This window comes from Tiliqua scincoides, chromosome 1 (genome assembly GCF_035046505.1).
Source record: "Tiliqua scincoides isolate rTilSci1 chromosome 1, rTilSci1.hap2, whole genome shotgun sequence".
In the NCBI taxonomy this organism is placed as follows: Eukaryota; Metazoa; Chordata; class Lepidosauria; order Squamata; family Scincidae; genus Tiliqua; species Tiliqua scincoides.
The window spans coordinates 154,964,571-154,979,572 of NC_089821.1; the positions used below are offsets into that span (position 1 = coordinate 154,964,571).

A 15,002-nucleotide genomic window follows, 5' to 3' on the forward strand; every position below is an offset into this window, starting at 1 on the left:
TAATGCATTTATTTAAACGTATACAAATTTGAAATGTAAATTTTTTCCAAGTCCCCAACACCGTGTCAGAGAGATGATATGGCCCTCCTGCCAAAATGTTTGCCCACCCCTGAACTAAAGGTTGGCATATATGTACAGTTGTGCGCCAGTCTGATGCTATCTGAACCCTTCGCAGGGAAGGGGATACTCTGCTCCCCTCCGGAGGGTTGTCTAAGCCTTCCAGAGACAGTGCATGTCTAAGCACTGCTTCTGCGAGGCTCAGACTGAGGGAAATTGTGCCTTGCAAGACTTCTGGTTTCATGGAGGAAGCCGGGCGAGAAGTGCAATTTCCCTCAGCCTGAGCCTTGCAGAGGTAGTGCTCAGATGTGCACTGCCTCTGGGAGGCTCAGACAATCCTCTAGAGCAGGGGTGTCCAAAGTTTTTGGCAGGAGGGCCACATCATCTCTCTGACACTGTGTCGAGGGCCGGGGAAATAAAGAATTAATTTACATTTAAAATTTGAATAAATTTACATAAGTTTACATAAATGAATATATTAAAGATGAACTTATATGAATGAATGAAGGTCTTGCAATAGCTCAATACCTATAAGAGGCCTTGCAAAAAAGCAAGGCTGGCCTTTCCTTTGCTGCCGCTGCTGCATCACAGATGTGAAAGAGCAAGCAGTGGAAGAAGCTCTCATCCCACAGCTCACTCAAGAGGTCAAACAGTCGCCCTCACGCTGAGAGAAGTTGTGTTGAGCCAGTGTGGGCTTCAACAAATCTCCGGAGGGCCAGAGGCTCATTGGAGACTGAGGGCTCCCTGAGGGCCGCATTGAGAGGCCTTGAGGGCTGCAAGTGGCCCCTGGGCCGGGGTTTGGGCATCCCTGCTCTAGAGTGAGGGGGAGCAGAGCTCCCCTTGCATTTGGAGGGTTGGGGTGTGCGTCCCCGATGACCATGTGACTACACATAGTCATTGCATATGCGATCCTGGCGTAAGCTGGTAGATCGCTAAGGGGCGCATACCTGTATATGCGTTAAATTGTTCAACCTTTGCTAATTGAGTGAATTGAAAAATTTAGGAAAGTTTTGGTTTATAAAAGTTCAAATATTTTAGTAAAAATAAATTGATTAAATGTGATACATTTCTGCCAATATATTCATCTTGTTTCCATGTGACCCATTACTATGCTTCTTATAACAATTGTCTGCAATTTTAACAGTAGAGAAAACATATGGACAATTCTTCTATAGTATTTGTGAAATAAACTAGTCACATGACAAGGTTACAGCGACTTAGAAACTATAGTGCTGACTGGCAATCTTGTTGGTTATTGTTTCGGTACGACTTTGAAGACTACTAATTCAACATTTGTTTTCTAACATTGGTCAGACTGAGTTCCCCATCGCATTTCTCATTGTGATGTTGGACTTGTCTGAAAACTATTAGTGGGGGTTTTACCTGGCTGATAACTGGAGTTAAGTAATATTAAAAGTGATTTTTTTTTCTAGATTTATCATTAAGTTTAAAATGTGGTGATGTAAGTTGTGGAACATTGATGGTAATTGATTTTTTTTTTTCTCTTCAAGAGTTTCATATCTGGTGCTCTGATAAAATGTCATTATCTACAGAGACTGTATTACTAAAGGCCCAATCCTATCCAACATTCCAGTGCTGATACAGGTGCAGTGCAGCCCAGAGGTAAAGGAACAAAATGTAACCTTGAGGAGGCCTCTGTGACTGTCCTCCCCACTGCAGGATGCAGTGCACACTCTGTTGGAACAGCCGCATCAGTGCTGGAAAGTTGGGTAGGATTGGGCCCTTGCTGTATTAAATCTGTCAAAAAGGGTAGTCTAACATTAAGAAATAGAGAAGGGTTTGTTAAGATGGAACATTGAGCAATCATCTTTGTGTGAGAGGTAATGAAGTTAAGACACAAGAGTGGAACATAGTAGAATGTATACAGTTGAGTGGTGTGGATAGAGTGTTTTCCCTTTCATAGTATTAGAACTCTGATAGCCAATGAAATTAATTGGCAGTAGGTTCAGAATGGAGAAAATTAAGTTCTCCTTCACACAATGTTGCTCTGATTCAGCTAGGCTTCTGCATATTTCCTAGTTGGGTGCAGCATTGGGTGCACTTCCTCAACCAAGTTAGGTATTTGGAGTGGTAAAAATAACCATTTTTTAAAAATGATGGAATATCACCAGTTAGCTATTTGAGGATGGAAGTAGGGACTTGATTCTCTTCCCTCCCCTACTGATGGGATTCCATCTTCTGGAAAGTAGTTGTGTGCTTCTTTGTGCAGTCTTGGATCAAATCAAGTCACATACTGCATGTTGGAAATTACGGAGTTCATTGCCACTAACTTTAGATTTCTTTATAAAAAATTAGAGAAATTCATTGAGGTTATGTCTGTCAATGTGTTTTAGCTTTAATTCTTAAATGGAACTTCACTGTTTATTCCTCCGAGTATGAATTGCTGGAAAACTGGATCGATGTTGTTAACTTGGCACCTGTTTGGCCACCATTGAAAATGGACAGGTTGAATCTGATTCAACAAGTTACAGAAATTATCAATTTAATAGAACTTTAGAAGAGAAGGGTTGTTGCTAAGCTGCACTCAGAGTCCCAGATTGAATCCCTGACATCTTCAAGTGAGACCCATCTCACTGAAGAGCTACCACCAGTCAGTGTCTATAATACTGATCTAGATGGGCCAGCAACTCCGTACATGGAAGCTAATCTGTCTTGGAATAAGGCAGTTTCATATTTTTGTAACTGCAAATATGTATAAAAATTTGATTATTATTTGGGAATAAACTTCTATTTGCATATGGTTATTATAACTCAGTGTTTCCCAAACAGGGTTGCAACCCACCAGTGGGTCTCAACCTGATAGTTAGTGAGTCATGAAACTGAAAGTGACAAACTGTTAGCTGTCAAGGAAAATGTGTTGAGCTTTATGGAAAATGGAACTGAGGCACACATTTTGCATTTCCTTGTGAGCAGGTGCTCCCAGCTTCTGTGAAGACCAGATAAAGGGGAATGCAAGAACACCACAATGGTCCCAATCAAACGAACATGGTACTCAACAAGCAGTCCAGAAGGCAATTCCCCCCTCCCATAGTAAAAAGGCTAAAAGCAGAGGCTTGAGCAGTTTGGAAAATGAAATCTTTTTTTAGCTAGGTGGGTCCCGATTAATCAGGTGTGCCAACCTTTCAACTTCAGGGCTCTTATACCTTTAACAATTTGAACAGTTTAACAACCTTTAACAATTATGTAGAGCGAATTTCAGCAGGGCTCTTGGACCTTTAACAGCTGTATAGAGGGAATTTCAGCAGGTACAGCTTGTCATCTGTGAGATCCAGGAGTGCTAAGGTGGGACACCGCTGCAATGGAGTGTCCTTTTAAAAAGTGGATCCCAATGTTAAAGTCTGGAAACTGCTGTATACGTGTAATTGGGAAAGCTATTTTAGTAAGAAATCACTTTCAATCTATGTTTTGGGTGGAAATTATATTTAATTGGCTGTGTGAATTCATCAGATCAGGAAACTGTACTTTCCTCCTCTTTCAAATAGTGGAAGGGAAAAACTCACATTTAGATGATACTTATTCATCCATGTGACTCCCATGACTGAGGTGGATATATCTCTGTATTCTAATTTTGCATTACCAGGAGATCTGGTTACAGGATACTTTAAAATGAATGCTGGTCACTGGTAATAGAAACAATTCAGTCATGCAGGGTTGGCATCAAAAAATGTGATGCATTCCGTGTTTGCAATTTTTTTCAGTCTTGATCACTAGGTCACAATCATTGTTGCAAAGGTAGTGATGAGAGAAATAAACTTTCCACTAAAATTGTGGTTAAGCAAGCTGGGAGCATTATGTCTGTACTGACTCTAAAAGTTATCAACAGATTGAACCTGATAATCTGTGCAGATGAGAATTTCTAATAATTTACAGACGTGCAGTTTAGCTTTCCTTAATAACATCTCTCACTGAGCAAATAGTGTTGAAATTCTGACAAGAAGGTGGTTTTCCACTGATATAAGTACTGAGGGCTCACTAATCACTTTCTCCCATTCTTAAGTCCAAAGTCCTGTGCCAAAAACTCTATAGGTAAAATTGAACTGCTTCCAAACAAGAGGCATCTATTGTGGGGGAAGGGTTAGGCAGGTATTCAGTAGTGTATGTATGGGTTGTTTTTAGTTAAACTTCCTGGATGGGGGAAATGGCCCCCAGGGTTTGCTACACATATGTGGTTCACTGGTTTGTTACTAGGTTCATTCGACTTGTTTCCTGGGGGAATCATTCTAAAGAACAGATTATGGGTTCTTAGAATGGGGTTTCCCTCACTTCTTGTCCAGCAGCTTTCTGTGTGTGGGGAAAATGGGTTGGAACAAATTTTGGGTCAATTGAGTGGGTGGATTGGGTGGATTTTGAGTCAATTTTTGGTGGGTCATGAACAGGATAGCTGAGCCAGATAATAATAATAATAAACTTTATTTATACCCCGTCCTTCTCCCTAAAGGGACCCAGTGCTGGCCCGTGCAGCACTTGGTGCATTTGAAATGCGACAGACCCAGATAGCTCTAGCAGCTTCTGCTCTTTCCCGGTGACATGGGACCCGCCAGATTGGCCACAACCTATAGGGCTGTCACCTGGATGGAACAAGTTGGTTGTGACTACTAGGCCTTATTTTTGTTGTACTTAGAACTAGTCTTTTTTCAGTTGGGAGCCCTTTTTATTTAGTTGTATGTATAGTCAACTTTGATAGGATGTTTATCTAGATATGGATTATCTTTGCTGAGGACTAGACAAGGGAGTGCATCTCTGCTGGTCCTTTTGTATAGTGGCTCAGGGTCTCTGTAGTAGTGCCATAATTATGGAATTCCCTAATGGAGGAATTAACAACCCCACTCCCTCATAGCTTTTTGGCTTAAAACGCTTTTGATTCATCTAGCATTCTGTGCTGATGATAATGCCTTGACTGTTGCTTCCTTTTGGTCCAATGGTTGCCCTCTCTAATTATTTAAATTGGCTTTTATTAATTTTATTTATTGTCTTATATATTGTATACTTTTATGGAACTTTGTAAACTACCTTGTGCATTTGCTTCGGCATAGGAAAGACAGGATACAATTTTTTTAAATAAATAAGATGAACGGGCTTTCTCTGTTAAAGAATGACAGAAAAGTTGTTTCAATGTGTTTGTACCTCCTTTTGCCGGCTTTTGAAGAAACACTGGTTAGGAATTACTTGGGATGTCCTACATCAAAAGCGTCTTTCTCCCTGCTTATTGCAGTCATGATGGGGAGTGGCCTTGGTGTATGTATGCTTAAGATTGCTTTGTACCACTTCTTCGCATCCTGTTGTACTTTGCAATTGGATGCGTTAAAAAGGAACCCTTTCCAGTGGATGTTCCTGGATAAGAGTTCTGAATACTCGTACTTGTGTGTGAAAGAAGGTTTAAGTGACCTGATTCTGTTACTTACAGAAATAAAGTACTCTTAAATTTAGTAAATTCTTTTTCCCTGACTGACCTAACTTTGAAAAATATATGCTAAAAGCTGGGATTTTAATAGTGTTATCTATTTGTTGGGTAAGGCAGTTAATTCTGTCTTCTTAGTAGTCCTGCATGGAATTTGGACTGAGATACCCTGCTGGCATATTTGCTAGTAACCTTGGAATTTCCCTCCCTCCTTTTTCTTCTACTATGTAAGGGACACTGTGTCTGCTTGAGTGGTCTGAATTTATTTTAGAAAACACATACCCAATCCTACATTGCCTGTTGCTGTTGAACACCTTGTTCTTGACCATCCTGTGCTAGAATCTCATTGTGAGAGCTCCCATGCAGTTTTTGTATGGAAGAGTCCACCTCGATTGAGAAGGTTTGACTAAATCCTATAATCCAATATCTAGTATTTTCTTTAAGTCTGGGTCCTAATAATTATGAGTAGCAATACATTTTGGCTTGTGATATTTTAAAAATTAGGACTAGAAAAATGGTTTTCCTTTCCAAGACAGGGAATCATTAAGCTTCCATTGGTTGGGGTAAATGTGAGTGCTAATTCAAAATATGCCTTTAGTATCTTTTAAATCTTTTAAATAAATAGTTTTATGGTTTTAAATTGTTCTTATTTTAATATTTTATTCTGGTATTTTGATGTATTTATGTTTTGTTGTAAACAGCTTTGGATTTTTAGAAAAGCGGTATAAAAACCTTTTAAATAAATAAATAGTAAAATTACCTGCTCATAGATGGAGTAGTGTTTAGGAGAGTTAAGAAAGTGTGAGCAGCCTTCTTTGAATGAAGATCATTTGTGATAGTGATTTGTGATCATTTATGTGCTTTTTTCTTTTCTCTAGGTTTGCTCTCTGGATGAAATGAATCATGAGTTTCAAGCTCTTGCACTAGAATCTCGGGGAATGGGAGAGGTAAACGTTTTTAGATAAAAGGTGGCATCTTGAATGGATTTCTGAATCCAAAAAGAAGCATTTTGCTTGTAGAACAGGCCCTCTCATGAAGTAAGCTTCCATCTGTGGAGGGGGTTTCCAACAGTGGAAGTGTTACTTCAGATCCACCTAAATTTTACAGAATGTATTTATGAATTGTATGAGCATCAGACATTATAAAAACCCAAAAGAATAATAATTTCTCATTGAAAAACCATCAACTGATAACACTTGGTATTGTATCCAAGTGTTATTAGTTGTGGGTTATTACAAGTTGTAGCATCAACTTCAAATTTAAAGTCTGAGGAGCCTATTCAAAATTATTTCCAATGTTTCTGTTGCACTTTTCCTAGAAGTTTCTCACAAGGTTTGAAGATACAGGTGGTGCCTTATTATCAGCGAGAGTTCTATTCCTGAACACCTGTGAATATTAAATTCCACGTGAAATCAAATAATGCATATTTTGGGCCCCACTGAGTTCTGAATGTGACTGGAGCTTTGCTCCAGCACATGGCCTTCATAGACCTCAGAAAGGCCCCCCAAAACATTGGAAGGCCATTTCTGGTTTTTGGCTGAACTGGAAGCGGTCTTCCGATGCTTTCTGGGATCTTCTGATGCTTTCAGAACCTCCAGAGGCGACCAAGGCATAGCTCTGGTCGCCACTGGAGGCTTCAGGTTTTGCAGAATCTGGCTCAGTGGAGGTGGATTTGAGCCAAATTCACAGATAAGTAGGCTCAACTTGAATATTGCAAATACTTTCATCTTTTTTACTTGCTCAAGACTTTAGTTATGCTCAGAACTTTTTCTCAATTTTACTTACAGATCATCCCATCAATTCTATTGAACTTTTTTGTGATTCTTCTACTTTTTGTTCACAATTAGCAGTTTTTTTAATAAAAAGCAGTACAATACTTACTTACAGTGGGAAAGCCTTCAGTGCATTTAAAGGGGGTATACAAAATGGTGAAACTCAGAATACCTTAAAGCAGCAGTTCCCAAACTATGTCGCGAGGCACTTTGTGGGGTGTTGCCCCAGAGGGAGGCTGCGCCACTCCAAACAGTGATTGGAGGCATGATGCAGTGGGATGATCTCCAGCACACAAAAATAGCACTGCCAGTCCCGGCTCCCTTATTTCTGTTTGGAACTGTGTTTCAGGCCTCTGAACCTGGAAGAAACTGGTGATGATGTCATTGCCAGTCACTTCTAGGAGCCATGCAATGTAGACACGGTGCATGGGAGAGTCACGGGTCCCATCAGTTTGGGAACCACTGCCTTAAAGCTTCTGTGTTGTCCATTGTATATTGCCCTTGTTGCATCATGCCCCATTAGCCTTAAAAAATGGCAAAATTATGTTAATCCAGTGGGCTGATTCAGACATAATGCTGAACCATTATTTAGAGCTACATAACCAGGCTTCTGAAAGCCTCACTTATCTCTCTCCGTCCTCTTTTTCCATGAGAAAAAAACTTTTGCTTTCACTTTAGAGTAAACTACAGTTCTGGTTTACATGCTCAGTTTAGTTGAACTGTGGTTTGTTCTGATTCTAGAGCAAGCCAGGATCAAACCATCTTTTGCTATCCTGGTTTGTTAACAGAGTAGAACACGCACCATTTCCTCAAGTTTATATGTAACACAGAAATGCAGCTGATGTAAAGTGAAAGAGGAAGCTTTCACTCCTCTAGTATGTGCAAGGTGGTGAGGAAAGGATTGTGCAAGCCTGACTTGTTCATGTAGCTCTTAACCACTACTTGCTATTTTATTTCTGTGATGCAGCAGTGGCAATGAAGGAAAGGCTGACCTTTCTTTGTGCAAGGCTTTTTATAGGCCTTGAGCTATTGCGAGACCTTCATTCATTTATACAAGTTCCATCTTGTACTTGCCGTTGTACAAATCTATGGTAAGGCCACACCTGGAGTATTGTGTCCAGTTCTGGTCGCCGCATCTCAAAAAAGACATAGTGGAAATGGAAAAGGTGCAGAAGAGAGCGACTAAGATGATTACGGGGCTGGAGCACCTTCCTTATGAGGAAAGGCTACGGCATTTGGGCCTCTTCAGCCTAGAAAAGAGACGCCTGAGGGGCGACATGATTGAGACATAGAAAATTATGCAGGGGATGGACAGAGTGGATAGAGAGATGCTCTTTACACTCTCACATAACACCAGAACCAGGGGACATCCACTAAAATTGAGTGTTGGGAGAGTTAGAACAGACAAAAGAAAATATTTCTTTACTCAGCATGTGGTTGGTCTGTGGAACTCTTTGCCACAGGATGTGGTGATGGCGACTGGCCTGGACGCCTTTAAAAGGGGATTGGACAAGTTTCTGGAGGAAAAATCCATTATGGGGTACAAGCCATGATGTGTACGCGCAACCTCCTGATTTTAGAAATGGGTTGTGTCAGAATGCCAGATGCAAGGGAGGGCACCAGGATGAGGTCTCTTGTTATCTGGTATGCTCCCTGGGGCATTTGGTGGGCTGCTGTGAGATACAGGAAGCTGGACTAGATGGGCCTATGGCCTGATCCAGTGGGGCTGTTCTTATGTTCTTATCTCTAATAAGTTCATTTATGTAAATTTATTCAAATTTTAAATGTAAATTAATTCTTTTTTCCCTGGCCCCTGATACAGTGTCAGAGAGATGTTGTGGCCCTCCTGCCAAAATGTTTGGACGCCGATGCTCTAAACCATGGTTCAGTGTTATGTCTGAATCAGGCGAATTTCAAAAATAAATATAAAAGTTAAGGATGAGAGATGAGCTGTACAGTACTATCCAGGCATTCAAAGACAGAGTTCATATTTCAAGATATGCAGTGAATTTAGTATGTTGAGAACTTTTATTTCATTATAGTGCCATTTTGTTAGCAAAAAGAGCAAATACAGCAGAACATGGCATCTATTGCAGGGAATGTTTATCTTTAAGTCAGAACATTTCAATGTATTGAAATAGCTGACATACTTTCCTGGCTTTAGAATTGGTAACTTGGTAACCCTCTGTGTTTACAGAATGGGATGCTAAATAAAACTCCATCTATATTGCTAGTAGGGCTTATCTTCTTTATACAGAACTAATGAGAATTATTTAAAAAAATTCTAAGCCTTTATATAAAGCAAGAAACCCAATTCTTGAGATTTTAGAGACATACTTGAGAAGGACTACATCTGGAATGATAAATGTTCAGTACTCCAGGGGATAGTGAATTTCATGACGTAGGGTGAGGAATTGGCTTATGCTATTTTAGAATTAGTAGCTTGGAAACCATTTAGAATGGGACACCAGGTAAAGCTCTATATACTGCCAATAAGTTTCAACTAACTGGAATCATGAGATCAGTTTACACACGCAGGGATATGCCTGAATGGGGAAGGAAAACTTTTGGAAAATAGCATTGTCTAAAGGGGTAGAAAAATCTTGTTCTTTTTTGTAGGTTACACTTGCATACTATAAAACTAACCATTGTGTGGTTCTTAAGTATTAGTATTAGTATTTTATAGTATCGTTATTTATGGCCTGTTCACTGAACTTATATTTTACAAACTTCACTAAGGGACGCCATATGTCCTATTGGTTACGGGTTAGGCCATCTCGGTAAGGTTGCAGTTCTGGATATTCGTGTGTGCTTAAACTGTACATAATTTATATTCATTTAAAACATTTATATCCTGTCTTCCATGCTATGACTAAAGCACTAAATGTAGCTCACAGCATAGGAAAAATATAGAACAAAACAAATTCACTACAGTCATGTATTGCTTACCGATAGGGATGTAAAGCGGCGGCGGCAGCGCTGTCAAGCAAGGCTTCACATTTAAAAAAACCTCCGAAGCTGAGGGGAGCTGTGTTTCCCTTGCCTCTGGAAGCTTTTATGAGCCCTTCAGAGGCAGTGCACATTTGTATGCAATCCCTTGGGGCTCAGAATGGCCGTTTTGACAAAAAAGACGCAACTTTTGTTTTCCCAAACCGGAAGTGATGGTTTTTTGCCTAACAAGGCATTTGGAGGCCTGGGGAAGCCCCAGGCCTCAGAATGCCTTGTTAGGCAAAAAAGCCATCACTTCTGGTTTCCAGAGGAATTGGAAGAGGAAACCGGAAGTCACGTCTTTTTGGCCAAAACTGCTATTCTGTGCCTCGCAGAGGCAGAGTGCGGAAGCTTGCTGTCTCTGTGGGGCTCAGAAAAGCTTCCAGAGGCAAGGGGAGTGCAGCTCCCCTTGGCTTTGGAGGCTTGGGGGGAGGGGGACAAAACCAGTGGCATCTGTCGCGTTTGCTTGGCTGTTACTGGTCAGAACTTCACTAAGTGACATTCACCTGTTTTAACAAAAAGTGTTAAACTGTATACAGCATTAATAAACAGCATCAAAACAGAACAGATCTGTGGTTCTTAAAGTTCTCTGCACTGCCATTCATACTGTCCAGATGCTCCTGGTGGTGCTGGGGGAGGCACCAGAACAACTTGACAAAACTTAACTTGGGTCATGGGTCTCCAAATGCTTTTGTCTGGATTTATTTTTGTTTACCATCACCCAGTCTGCTACTAACTTCAGATAGCGGTTCAGTATCTCTACATCAGTTATAGGCCACTTGGAGAATCTGATGAAAGTTACAGACCCCTCCCCCCAAAAATGCATAAACACATATGAACAAACACTTTTGTGCCAGGTTTGGAGACCCTGAATTGTGTCAGTTGACCCTGAGTTAAGAATTCGCAACTCAACCATATCGATCTAGATGGAATGAAGATAGAGTTGATTGTTACCTGCTTACTAGTAATATCCTACTCCAAACCTCCTGATGACCTCCCCCAGTGGTTTCATGCAGACTTTCAAGAAGGTGGGAGACAAAATTTAATCCTCCAGGATGCCACAGGCCAGTGGTCAAGCCATAAAGCAGTACCATCATCTGGAATCTACCCCAAAAATAAACTACTGCAAATCAGTCCCTTATTTAATTATTTATATCCCACTTTTCCCTCTGAATAAACAGGGTATTTGAGACAGCCAAACCCATTCCTCGCTAGGCATTCCAGAAGTATACCATAGTCAGTGGGTTTGCAGGCTGCTGAGAAATAAAACCAATTCCCGCTGTCCAGTTCCCATTGTAGGTCATCAGCTAGAATGACCAAAGCTTCTTCCATCCCAAACCTTGCTGAAAACCAAATTGAAGTAGGTCAAGACATAATCCTGTCTATAAATCCTTAAAGTTGAGTTGCCCGTTACCTGCTCAAGTATCTCTTTCAAACGCAGGTTATTAGAGACTGACTGGTAATTATCCAAAAAGGAAGACATTTTCAGGAGTGAGCGGACAGCTACCATCTTAAGGCAAATGGAATCATAATTGAGAGAAGCATTTATCATCTTTCCCCTCAGCCATTTGGCCCCCCCCCCCAATAGATCTTACCAACTATGATGGGTACAGAGCAGTAGCTAACTTTGCTACCAGGAATCCTTTCTGCGTCCTTGGGTTTCACAGCTTAAAAAAAAATTGTACTGGACCAAAAAGATAACTGGGCATAGAGATGCATAGAGTGCATCAATAGTAATGTCAATGCAGAGGGCGGTTTATGGTGGTCTTGTCTTTAGCATCTTACAAATTGGTCAGAGCAAGCCTTTGAGGTGTCCTCACCCCTCTGTAGACCCAGATACAAAAGGTCACAAGCCATCTGGAACAACTCTACCAGACATCTCGCCACAGATGCAGTTGTGGCAGTAAAGTGATATAGATATTTAGGGTTAACCTAACTTCTCTCAGAGGAGGAACATTAGGAAAAAGCATGACTAGTGTTTTTCTGTTAAAAAACAGGGTAGTAAATGTCAAGATGACCTGCAGAGAGAGAAAAACGTGTGTCATAGCTTTCCCAAAAGGAACATTCCAGGGTCTTGTGAAATCAAAGTTGCAGGCCAGAACTTCCATACTTGGCTAACAGATTTCCCAGTTAGGGCTAGAATCATGCACCAGTATGCCAGATAAGGAGAGGGAAGTGACATGAATATCACATGGGTCACTTGTTTTTCATAGAGTACAAGTACAGGAGTTTTGGGTATGGTTCGGGGAGAAAATCAAAGATCCACCATGGGGTAACTTAGAACCTGTATCCATCCTAATCTATTCTTAATCTGTAAATAGCATGTAAATAAATTTTTCTATATGCTTTTAAAGGAGTCTATGTCTGCTTAGCATTTTGACCCAGAGACCAAGTCCCAGAAATCTCTCTATCAAAAGTGCACCATCTTTTCTGCTATCCTTGCCATGGAGTAGACTCTAAAATTGTCTATAGCCTGTGTTGGATCACATCCATTGCAATTCCTTATCTGCTGTTGCTCAAGTCTTTAGCCCAGATACTTCATTTCCAACAGCTCAGGAAACTAGAGAGCTGACCATTTTGTGGAGTGATTGAATCAGTGGCCCTAGTCATTTTCTGTTACAAATGCTGATAGGGCCATGGTAGAACTACTGGTTTTAGTGACCTGAAAATCCCCCAGATCAATCAGGAATTCATCTGGATCCATAAGCCTCCATGGGCATAATCTTTGAATAGGTTGCCCACCCCTGTAGAGGAAAGGAGTCCAAATAAGTCTAAATCCTTCCTGAAAGTAATCTATTCATGACAAATGAGTGATGCTAATCTTCACAACCAGATCACCATCAAACTGTCCAGTAGATGCCTGGTCCAGTGTGTCTCCAGCGCAGTATGTATAGCAGTTATAGTTACAGAGAAATCTTGAGCCAGTCTTTCTTCTGATATAGTTGGTTGAATGGAAGGTGTACAATCTGCGTTCAACGTTTGTTGTTCTTGTTACATATCTACTGGATTCAAGCACACAACTTCTCTTAGCACAGAACTGCGGCATAGCTTTTTAGATAATTTAAAATAATAAATGTAGTTAAAGAGAGAGACTTAAACACATCTTGAGAGTGTACTAATTTCTTCCCAGTATCGTTCCTTATATGCTATAAAATCAGGAGTTTACTGTGTGAATTGTTAAATGTGATATTTCTACCATTTTAAATAGCTGCTACCTGCCAAAAAATTTTGGGAACCAGATGATCCAGCAAAGGATGGACAAAAAGGAATATTTCTTGGTGATGAATGGAGAGAAACTGCCTGGGGAACACCTCGTAAGTGGTTTTAGAGATTCCCCAATTTAAACTTGTTTCTGAAATTATATAGGAATTCAAATGTGATTGAATAAGTTAATTGTAAGAAAATTGCACTGAACAGTGATGCCATTTTAAAGACTCTGATATGAGTTGCATTGTAGTAATTCTAGTATCTATTTTTTTTAATAAATAAAAACAGACCACTCTATGTCCCAGCCTATTATGGTTCAGAGAAAACCTGGACATGTTTTTCATGGAAACAGTGAAGTAAATGCAGTCTTATCTCCTCGATCAGAGAGCGGTGGCCTCGGCGTGAGCATGGTCGAATATGTGTTAAGTTCTTCTCCAGCAGATAAATTGGACTCACGGTTTCGGAAAGGAGCTTTTGTAAGTAATTGGTTATGCCAAAAAGAATACTAAGTGATAGCATCCATCTGGATCCATTAGTTCACTAACTTAGTTTAGTAGAAGAATGAACTGACAAACATGGATTCCCATTCAAAAATTCAAATGCAGTGCACTCTGTGGGCTATATTCTTCTAAAGCAGGAGTTGGCAACCTTTTTGTTTAAATGGGTCGGAAGTTAGGCAGTGATGTTATCACGTCACTGGCAAACTTCTGGGTTATTGAACACCCAGAAGCAGCCTGTGTGGAGCTTGGTTTGGGAGGCAAAGCGTCCCACATGCTCACCACGTGCTTGATGGGGAACGGTAGAACTGCCCACGAAGGCTTGCAGTGTTCCTGCAGTGGCACAGGGACTCCACGAGCCTGGGTGGATGGCGCTGCCATTGTCCCTGAAGTGGCATAGGGACTCAACAAGCCTGGATGGGCGACTTCGCTGTTGTCTGCCTGGCAGGAGACTTCACCTCCAAGCAAAGCTCCGTGCAAGCTGGACAACTTCGGCTGGCAGAACCAAATCAACCCATAGGTTGCTGACCCCTGCTCTGAAGAGTCCGTGTCAATGCCCAGATCCCTTCTCATGTGCACCATCACAGTGCTATCCCTGGACACTTTGCAACGGCGTTTCACATTATCGCTGAACTTGTGGGTTTCTGAGCTCTATGTTGTGCAGAGTTTGGTTTGGAACTGCATAGTTGCACAGCTTAAAGGAAACACTAAGTGTAGGTATTTTCTAGTACACATTCCCACTGCATATACCCATACAAACACAGAAAGAAAAATATTATGTGTACATGTGTAAGCCTATGTGTACATGAGCTTTTGCTGCTTACTACATGTGTGACATTGGTTTCTTTGAAATAGGTATGATTGACTTTCAAATAATGACCAGGATCAAAAGAGCTGCATACAGAGTTTCCATGTGCCCACCAGGGTTTTGTAGAGCCCCCACCCCTCTCCTTTTTGCAGCTTCCTAAAGTTGGACTGCACTGTGAACAACTTCATTGCAGCAAGAGGAGAAAAAGGCAATTGAATGTCTCAGTGTAACATAGAGGGACTTGAACATGTGTG

General features: G+C 40.9%; 1 protein-coding gene across 8 annotated transcripts in view; it reads left to right on the plus strand.

Annotated features, from left to right (window-relative positions):
* Window positions 1-15,002, plus strand: part of PUM2 (pumilio RNA binding family member 2) — a 76,348-nt gene that overhangs the window by 7,378 nt on the left and 53,968 nt on the right. For 7 of the 8 annotated variants that reach the window (XM_066611742.1, XM_066611759.1, XM_066611783.1 and 4 more), the window contains exons 2-4: window positions 6,355-6,423; window positions 13,445-13,550; window positions 13,732-13,919. In XM_066611742.1, coding sequence (XP_066467839.1) covers window positions 6,373-6,423; window positions 13,445-13,550; window positions 13,732-13,919 — 345 coding nt within the window. In that variant the 5' untranslated portion in view covers window positions 6,355-6,372. The remainder of the gene's footprint in view (window positions 1-6,354; window positions 6,424-13,444; window positions 13,551-13,731; window positions 13,920-15,002) is intronic. The other variant, XM_066611775.1, reaches the window with a different exon arrangement.